The 10,654-nt window shown below is 39.2% G+C and overlaps 1 protein-coding gene across 4 annotated transcripts in view; it reads right to left on the bottom strand.

Moving 5' to 3' along the window:
* Positions 1-1,461: 1,461 nt before the first annotated feature.
* Positions 1,462-10,654, bottom strand: part of ADGRB3 (adhesion G protein-coupled receptor B3) — a 669,464-nt gene continuing 660,271 nt past the window's right edge. For all 4 annotated transcript variants that reach the window (XM_069974585.1, XM_069974587.1, XM_069974586.1 and 1 more), the window contains 2 exons: positions 4,063-4,167; positions 1,462-2,077 (listed from right to left, as the gene is read on the bottom strand). In XM_069974585.1, the coding sequence (XP_069830686.1) occupies positions 1,889-2,077; positions 4,063-4,167 (294 nt within the window). In that variant the 3' untranslated portion in view covers positions 1,462-1,888. The remainder of the gene's footprint in view (positions 2,078-4,062; positions 4,168-10,654) is intronic.

The following is a 10,654-nucleotide window of genomic DNA, read 5'->3' as shown; positions in this document are numbered from 1 at the left end:
CAAAAATACTTTTTTTTTATGAAATTTACACAAAAACCATATTAAATAATTGCATAACTTTGTATCATATAATAAATAAGATTTATATGGTGGAAACATTATTTTAGATACAGATGGCTACCACAGTTAAAGGTCTACTCTGTTAGTTTTTAAATCAGCTAGTGCCAGAAAGTTATACAGATTTGAATATTACTTCTATTTAAAAAAAACAAACTCATTTTTTTAGTACTTATCAGCTGCTGTATGGTGTATTCTTTTCAGTCTGACATACTCTCTGCTGCCACCTCTGTCCATGTCAGGAACTGCCCAGAGCAGTAGCAAATCCCCACAGAAAACCTCTCCTGCTTGTTATATATATATATATATATATATATATATATATATATATATATATATATATATATATATATATATATATAACCTGTATATATAAAGATATATAGATCCCATGCTATTCTATATACATTGTTTGTGTCTGTGATATAGCTCAAATATCTTTGATGCAACTTTTTTTTTCCAATTTATTTTATTATTTTCAATAATAAAATCTCCAAACATACATTATACATCCCTCTAACAAGAGGACAAAATGAAAACTATAAATCAGCATTATACATATACCCCCCCCCCACACACACACACACACCACCACCCATGGACTGAAGGGAGAAAACAAAATCTTTGATGCAACTTTAAAATAATGTTGTAATTCTGACATTTATTATATGAAAATTTAATAAAAAGATTGAAGCAAAAACAAAAAAACAAAAAAAAACCTCTCTTGCTCTGGACAGTTGCTGACACAGACAGAGGTGGCAGCAGAGAGCAGTGTGTCAGCCTGGAAATAATACACTACATCCTGCAGGACATACAGCAGCTGATTAGTACTGGAAGACTTGAGATTTTTAAATAGAAGTAATCTAAAAATCCTAAAAACTTTATGACCACCGATAATTTAAAAATATATTTTTCCTCTGGAGTTCCCCTTTAATAAAATACATTGTACATTCTTTCCTGGATATCACACATGGTATATCTGAAGTTGTATATTCTTTAACAATAGGTTAAAATGATAAAAATTTGTACTGGAGACAGATCGTTCTCAGACAAAACCTAGATATTCCATCATATTTATGTGCCACCATATACATCTCCCTTAGTCCATAAACATTTCTGATGTGTTAGAGAAGACAACAGAAACGGGGCTGTAGACAAAAGTTTATTTACACCATACAACATTTTAAATATTTTATACAGAGCTGCAGCAGAGAAAGCCACCATGAGCTTCCCGAGAGAAAACTGCAATAATAAAGATGTGAAATATATTATTCATATAAAAGTGAGATTATTACTTTATTGCATTTAAAGCAATGAAGAACGTAGCTCAACAAACATTCATTTAATGACAAAAATTTTGCTTTTTTTTTTTTTTTATATTATAAAGTAAAAAGTGTAGTAATGGCCAAACAGACTGTTATAAATTTTTTTTTAAAAACTGCATATATACATTGTGCTTCATGGTGAAGTTTTTTGAAAACTAAACCAAATGAAGCTGTTACAACATGAATCGTTGTTTGAGGTTGATCTATAAAGATTACCTTACAAATCCATTCCACGGGTACTTACAACACATGATGGTAAGATTTGTACACCTGGTTCTGCACTAGATCTTCTAGTGAGAGTAGACAAGAAATTGAAAAAAATAAAATAAAATAAAGAAAGAAAAAAAAAAAAAAAAAAAAAAAGAACACTGACATTTGGCACATGAAGTTCCTGACATGAATTTGTCACAAAAGTCCAGGCGCCAGGCTTCTAAAGTTTTTTTTTTTTTTTTTGTCAGTGCAAATGACTTGTTTTCTTCTTTCAGTCTTTTTTTTTTATAGTAATATTAAACTTCTGTTTGAAAGTCGCCTTCCTGTACATCTAAAGGCAAATTTAGACACTTTTCCCATTCCGAGGGTCTAAGTTCTAAAGAATCTTTTGCTTCTGAATCTAATACATTTATTGTTGTATAGTGTTGATAATCGCTTGGGCCTTTGAAACTGTCCCATGGATTCTTGTTTACTGCTGGGTTATCCTGTTCCAAAAACAAACAAAAAGAAACAATAGTAAAAATGTTGTACTGTAAGGGCTAAACATCTGAGCTGGCTGGTAATATACAGGAATACCAAGTACTACAACCATTTTATATGCATTGATGTAAACCTGCTGTTTCAATACCGGCATCAAACAAAGATATTTAGCAATAAAGAGGATTTCCAGGAAAAACTTTTCCTCTATTGAAAGGATAGGGGAAGAGTAGTAAATCGCAGGGTGTCTGACCTCTGTACCCTCCGCTGATCTCTGTATCGAGCCCCAGTTTCTGTGTAATGAATACAGCCACGGGTTGGGCACATGACCCGTGGCTCTATTCATTCCTATTGAAGTGCCAGAGAAAGCAGAGTACATCACTTTTCTGACAGACTTGGCTCTTTCCGTTGGATCCATAGGAATAAATAGAGATGTGGGTCATGTGCCGTACCCGCGGCTTTGTTCAGAACACAAAGGCCGGGGGCTGATACAGAGATTGCCGGGGAGTGCAGAGAATCTCCCCCTGCAATCTCCTACTTTTACCCTACCTTGTGGATAGGGGAAAAGTTTTTTTTTTTCCATGGAGTACCCTTTTAGTTACGCAAGGTCTTTAGTTTGATTAGTTGTGGTTGCAAGGAGCTTCCTGTACATGTGCCTGGCAGGGATGGTACGAACCGAGTTCGGTTCAGGTTCGTACGAACTCGGACCCTCGGTAATGATTCCCACTGTCTGCCCGCTCTGTGCAGTGGGCGGATCCAGCAGGAGGACCGCCTGGAAAACTGGGATACAGCCATAGTCATAGGCTGTATCCCAGTTTTCCAGGCGGTCCTCCAGCTGGATCTGCCCGCTGCACGGAGCGGGCAGACAGCGGGAATCCGATGCCGAGCGTTCGGGTTCGTCCGAACCTCAGTGGGTTCAGACCATCCCTAGTGTCTGGACTTCTTTCAAAATGACGAAAGTCCCTGCTATAAACAGGGTTTCTCATTTAAGAGCAAAGGATGAGCCACATTTGATACCTTTTGCTACTGAGGGTTCGGGTCCTGCTTGGTTTGAGCAGGGGGCATACACTGGGGTCAATATATAGATCTACAGTATATAGATTGTTGCTTACTGTCACCATTACATATGCAATGTAGAACCTACAGGTTTGCTGCCAGTTATCAGCATAGATCACAAAGCTGAAGTGTCTGGTAGAAGCTTGCTCCCCTGCTAACCGGCTATCGGTACACATCACTGGTCTTTTACAGAATCTTACGGAACCCCAGTAGCTTCCCAGGTGCCTTAAAATACAGATAAAGAGCCCCACGCGATCTCTGTCAGTGGAACAGGGGCAAGAGAGCCATGCCTATAAAAATTACTTAGAGTAAACCAGGAATGTTCCTGCTCCTATCTTTATGGCACCCTTCACTAGTACTGGAATCTACCTGTTGGGACCTTTGCACACTCCTCGGGACATAAGTTACGACTGAGACTTGTGTATTGCTGCCTAGGGCTGACAATGGCAAGTAGGTAGGGACAGTGGGCGGGGACTAGTTCAGGGTTCACTGTCCGTATCTCTTGTCTGTATTGTTACTGCCATACTCGTGACAAATACACCATACAATTGATGTTGGCTAAATGTACACACATAAACGTCATTATTAGGCTTGATCGAACTCAAACCTAGCCTGACCTTCCGCATTTAATTGCTGATGCCTTCCCGGTCCGTGCGGAAAGAGAAGACATCCCGGGGACTGCCTGGAATTCAGGGACACAGCCTATTACCTAGGCTCAATCCCGGAATTCCAGGCGGTTCCCGGGATGTCTCCTCCTTCCACACGGACCGGGAAGTCATCAGGAATTAAATGCTAAAGGTTTGTCTAGGTTCCAGTTCCATCAAACCCAGCTTTTTTCGCTGTTTGATGAAGCCTAGTCATTATATGGTCCCTTTTAAGCTCTAATAGCAGTTAGACAGTAGACAGTACACTAAAAATATATAAGAATTCTACTAACCATACTTCCAGTATTTGGTATATCCCGAAATCTGTCCAGAGTTTGAAATTTCTGGTTTAATTCCTGAAATAGCTCCATATGCCTCTTTCTAGTATGCATAACCTTCTGTGAAGAAAAAAAAAATACTTTCTTTATAATAAAGAAATACACTGTAAAAGTAACTATATATTAGTCAGTAATATCAAATACATAATGTCTCATTGATATTATAAATGGTAAGGTTATACATTTGAAATGGGCTTTACTAAACTGTACTTTTTTTCTTTTATATACATAGTAAGAATACATAGTAACATTAACAATTTAAAATAAAAAAAAACATAAAAACATGCAAGTTTAATAGAATTAATCAAATGAAAGATAATTTTCTGTTAATAGATTTTAAAGTGTCAGTGTCATCATAAGAAACTTTTGACATGTCATAGAGACAAGTCAAAAGTTTGGATCGATCCGGGTCTTACTGTTCAGACCCGGACTGATTGTGAGAATGAGCCGTGAGAAAGGGCGGTCTTCTCCCGACTCTATGTCACAAGTCGGACTCCTTTTGCAAGTCTATAGAGCCTGACTTTTTTTTCTGACACAGGGCATGAGTGGATCGCATTATAGTGATGACACGTTGCCTTTAAAGGGGTATTCCAGTGATCAGCACCACACACCGAAACGGTAGCTACGTGATGTTAGTGCATGTGAGTATGCCTGCTTTGTTACTTTAAATGCACCCAAAGTCACAAAAAATATTAGTAATTATTGAATGCTGGAATATCCCCTTTAAGTGCTCATGTATATTAGGGTATTATGTCTCCATACAACCTCCTAGCTTAATCCTTTACTAAGGCGTTAAATGGTTCCCACAGAAGTATAGGTAAAATATGTCTAAAGTTCTTGGAGTAAAAGCCAAACCTCTGGTAAGCTGGGAGACATTGGGTGAATTGCAGTCACATAAAAAATTCTATAGGTTGTCATTAATTCAAATGAAGTGAAAAGTGCGAATAACGTTATGTAGCATTGTACATTATCGTGTGCTAGAACGGCACAAAGAGATTCTTGAGGTTTGTCTCCTCAATCGTAAAAATTCTAGCTATTCCTGGAAACCTAGTTTCTCAGCCATATTTATTGTGTTTATTTGCCACCTTGCACCCCAACAACCAGCTGTTCAGGGACTTAAACTTAGTTCCACTAGAAGTAAATGAACACATTCTGGCTCTGTTATTCCTTGATTACCCGAATACTGATTTCTCCCAACAGTATAGGAACAGGGAACCGTTAACTTTCAAACGACAAGGATTTCTTTCCTTAGCCAAGCTTGTTCCCTTACTGTACATAACGCTTAGATGTGCACAACTAGGTAACATAATGGCAAAAAAATTACTTTTGCTGTGCTGTTTTTTCTTCTCGTTTACAAAAAAGTAAAAAAAAATAACTGGGGGTCATTTCCGAAAATATCAATAAAAAGCCCTCCCACTGTTGTCAGATTATTACTAAATCCTGTGTAAAGGTCTATTGGCACATCACAAATAGGATTTGAGTGTTTATAAATTTTTCTAAGACTACTTGTCTTATGCAAACACAAAAAAATTCCTGGATAAAAATTTTAAGGGCCTGTACTAAGGAATTTGAGCGGAATTTAAAGCGGAGTCCGTGCCCTGGACTTTGCTTGAAGTTCAGTTTGCTTGAAATACAGATGGTTCGAGTTCGTACAAACCTGAACATCAGCACGGTTTGATCGTTTCTAGTTATAAACTGAACATTGAGCTCCTTCTCTGTCACGCCAGCTGGACCTAATACTGCAGTGAATCCTATTAACTTTGCATTAAATGGATCCTTTCCTGACCAGGGGTTTACTGACCGAAACTCACAGCATCATTCTCGTACTCTACTATATATTACGCGTATATTACGCTGTTACGTGTTACTCATTGTCGGCCATAGAAACATTATTTTCCACCCATACAAGTCTGCTGGCCATATGGGTGTGAACGAAAATCAATTAACCATTGACTTTTATTCACACTACGGCCGGCAGTACAGCCACACAGAGTGTGAACAGTCTATTTTTTATGCCATTTGTTCACGAACAATGGGCATAGAAAAGAGACATGGTCAGTATTTCGTACAGCAGCAGTGAACAACAACCGTAGTTGATGCACTGTGTGCACAACAATGGCCATTGTTCTATTGCAATTAATAGAAATCAATGAATTTAGACACCTATGGCAGTTGGGTTCCATGACCACTACGGCCGTAGGTTTACAAATTCATTACAGACTGTGAACATAGCCCAAAAATGTACCCTTAACATGCTTATGTGACAATGGATAGGGGGTAAGTGTCTGATCATGGGGACTCAAGCACTGGAACTCCCCACCCCCACATAAAACATCCAGAATGGGGACCCTATTCTCCTCACTGCATGTCTAAGGGAGTGTCAGGTATTAGAAATGAGTGAAGGGGATCTAGTGAATCAAGATTTGCTGCAAATTGTGATGTCAATTCACTTCATTGTGCAAAGCAAATTCCTGCCGATTCTTTAAGGAAATTCACAAACAAAATGGTGGGCGCACATGCTGTCTGGAGCGTCACTGGAAAGGCAAAGGGATTAACCATAATCCCTTGCGCCCGTCCAATTAGCTGCAGGCCCCTCTGTGATGTCAGCACCTCCCCCTCTATATAAGGAGGTTCGGTAACGGAGGCGGCCAGTCAGCTGTGTGTGGAGGAGAGAGCAGAATGGCAGCAGGCAGTTACAGCAGAGCAGGGAGAGACTAACAAAGTGATATGGAGATAGAGAGGAGAGGGATGGCGGAAACTGGATGACTGACTATTTTCTTTTAAGTCGTGATTTTCCGATTTTTGACCCTTTTAAGCAACATGCTTTAACAAATTTGTCCTTCTGTATTAGCCCCAGTATTGTAGCTAGTATAGCTTTTACTCCTTTAATGAAATTTGTTAAGATTCAATTTGTGAATCTTTACGAGTTTGACCGAAAATTCACAAAGCTCGTGAACAGAATTTCTGGCTGCACCGCTCATCTCTACCAGGTATCTCTGTGTGTGGTCATATACTTGGAGAGCTACAATTTGGGTAAAACTCTACACTCACTGTTATTTCAAAGCATTTAGCTATAAGAATCTGTAATCTTCTAAACTTCAATATAGTTTATTAACTTATAATTCTTCACTATGTTTGGCTTTATGCAAATGTGTTTTGCATTTTGCATTTGAAATGTCTGGGAAAGTTTTAGGAACATTACACCCCCCAGGTCAAGTGGAAGTTTCTTTTCTACAAAATCCTACAAAGGCATTCTGGATATACTTGGCTTAATGATATAATTATACCACATTGGGTCTGAATTAAAAAAAAAAAAAAAAAAAAAAGATAAAAAGCAACTGGGCCATTTTTATACCTTTTTTTTTTTTAAAGGATTTTGGAACAAAGAGCCCAATAGGTATTTAACTGATCCAATTAAGTAATCAGAGGTGTTTGCGTTCACAGCTGAATGGAAGTGTTAGTCAAACTGAGAGCTGGTTGTGAATCACTTCATTACTCTGAATGCCTTGAGCATTGAAACTCCAAAATAGCCAATACACTTGCTCTCTTCTCTTAGGGAGCAGTATACACAGTTATTATAACATCAACTACTTGGTGTCACAATAGATATTTTCCAGTTAAAAATGCATGAAATTTATTCTAGGATGTCAAAGTACAAAGGTGAATGCATAATGATGAGCTGCGCTTGTTCACATTTGCATACAACAGAAAAGGAGGAAGAGAAAGAGGAGGGAGAACATCTGATGGAGTTTGCCAGATTACATACAAATCTGACTGAGATTCCCCTAGAGGGTCCAAATGAAAGTCGCGGCAAGCAAAGGTGCGGAAAAGTCTGCAGGCAACTCTAAGCAAGGCCAATTTTTGGTCAATACAAGGTGAAGCTGCTATATGGCTGTGTGCATGGACCCTTATACTGGCCAATTCTCATTGTGATGCTTGCAATTTTACAAGAACTTGTTTTTTAGGTCAATAGACCGTCAGTCACATTTAGATATGCAGATGTTGTACAGACCCAAAATGCAGCGCTATTATGCTGTTCTGATACAAGCCTAAAAATGCCTAAATTAGACTCTTAGGGGGTGATTTATAAAGTGAAACTGGCTCAGTTGCCCCTAGCAACCAATCAGATTCCACCTTTCCTTCCTCACAGACTCTTTGGAAAATGAAAGGTGGAATCTGATTGGTTGCTAGGGGCAACTGAGCTAGTATCACTTAACACCATGTTTGATAAATCTCCCCCGTAGGGTATGTGCACACTGAGGAATAGGTGAGGAATTTTAATCTGCTCCTAAAATCCGCTTGAAATTCCTCTGTAAAATATGAATAGAGCAATATCTCATTGTGTTCAATGGGATTTCCACTCTGTTGTTCACACAGCAGAATTTTCAAACAGAACTTTCTGCCGTGGATCCGCTTTCCACCCAAAGAAATTACATGCCAATTGTTTGGGCGGATTCCGCTAGAGGAATCCTATAGAAGTCACTGGGGCTTGAATTCTGCTTGAATTCCGCTTGCATTTCGCTTGCATTCTGCTCAAAATCTGCTCCTATTCTGCCAGAGCTGAGGAATATCATGCAGCAAACATTCCTCTTCAAGGGCTGTGGCACACTACGAAAGTCACGTGGATAAGCTCCGTCGGATTCCGTGTGTGCTCCTGCTTGGATGTCCCATAGGCTCCATTCTATGGTCTAGCGGATTCCGTCGTCTGTCCAAAGAATTGACATGTCAATTCCTTTTTGGGAGGATGGCGGAATAGAATGGAGCCTATGGGACAGGCAGATCGTCAAACAGGAGCATGGGGGACGAGCGCACAGAATCCACCGGAGGTTATCCGCATGATTTCCGTAGCGTGCAATGGCCCCAATTCCTCCCCTATTCCTCAGTGTGCCCATACCCTTAGCCTTATACTCACAGCCATGTTATAGCACTCTATAAGCTCTGAGTTGTACAAAGTGATAATACAGTACCATTGTAAATGTGCAGGACCATATTGTATCTCTGTATGTTACTGACTAGAGATGAACACTACTCGAGCATGGTCAAGTCTGATCGTCCGCCCTTTGCATGCCAGTGGCTAAAGAAATTGGATACAGGAAACTGGATTTATCTACATGTATCTAGGCTTTCCAGGACTCCTTAGGGATTAGTCCAACTTCTTCAGCCAACAATATTCAAATGCAAAACGAATGGGCGGAAGCAGGCTCGAGTTGTGCTCATCTATATTGGCTGATATCATACGGAGGCACTTTGTGGTATGGAGCCATAGGGCATGGCCATACAGCCTCTGTGCACATGGCTTTGCCATAAGGAGAAGTCTATACATTTTTCATTGCATGCAATTGGATCAAATGACGGTCATCTTTATCAAGAATTGGCATGTTGCTGAAAATCTGTATTGGTCATTTTTTTTTTTTTGCAGTCTGTCCTTTTGCTTAAAGCAATGCGAATACGATTGATCAAAAACTGCAGCTCCTTGTGTAGACGTGCCCTTGCTAATATCTTCTGTACATATTCAATGATGTAAATGCAAGATATGTTTTCGGTTGCCTCTCTCCCCACTGAATAACACTGCCTCCTGTTTAAGATTAAAAAAAAAATGTGTCTGCTAAGAAGTCTCTTCAGATAATGATGTCATCATTTAAGACCTTTAAATCTCCTAAAATGATGATATCTCATGTACCAGGGATTGAATAATTCTGTGCATACCCCTTCATTTTGTATTCTCCGTGTACTTCGAGGCCAGCTGAAGCTATACTGTATTATTTGTTCAAATATCCGCAGTGCATTCTGCAATCACCGTCTTCCACATGCAGCACTGAAGCAACAACGTCAGACTAAGGAACCTTAGCAACAGTTGCCATAGCGAACATTCTCTTTTAGTGTGTACTGCGGCTCTATAAAACGATCCATAGTGATTATTCATTGTTCACTCTTGGCATTTGTAACTGTTTTTTTTTCTCTCTTCAAACATTACAGAGAGTTGTTTTCTATCTCTGCTGATCTGTACCATTTATTTTATCACTAGCAAAGTACGGTATAATGTCAATGAAGAAAATAATGTAATCGGGGACTTAGGCTGGTTGGGGTGTACAGGCAAACTTATAAAAAAAAAAATAAAAAATCAGATTTGCATGTATGTATATATTTGTCACAGGTTAGATGATGTATACATAGGGAGATTTACCTGATAGACATGCTAGTAGTGATGCCAGCATTAGCTTACTCACATATGGTTCAGTTAGCATTATAACTAGAGATGAACGTACTTCAGGAAAGTGCCTGGGTTCAGCCACGTGTTCGCCATTTAATTCCCGGGGTCTGGAGAAGTTTGGATCCAATTTCTCCAGGCGCCAGGAAATGAATGCTGAGCCTCCTGATTTAAACAAATCCAAAAACTTTTCTGGTCTTTGCTCATCACTAGTTATAACTTCTATCAATAATGGATGCAAGCTTGCACTGACAGACTCCAATGAACGAGGTATCTGTAAAGGAGTTCCATTGGGCGTTCAGGAGGTCGGATGGCGGACAGAAATGACTCTTAGTGAAA

Source organism: Dendropsophus ebraccatus, chromosome 6, assembly GCF_027789765.1.
Source record: "Dendropsophus ebraccatus isolate aDenEbr1 chromosome 6, aDenEbr1.pat, whole genome shotgun sequence".
Lineage (NCBI taxonomy): Eukaryota > Metazoa > Chordata > Amphibia > Anura > Hylidae > Dendropsophus > Dendropsophus ebraccatus.
This window is presented reverse-complemented; position numbering and strand designations above follow the sequence as displayed.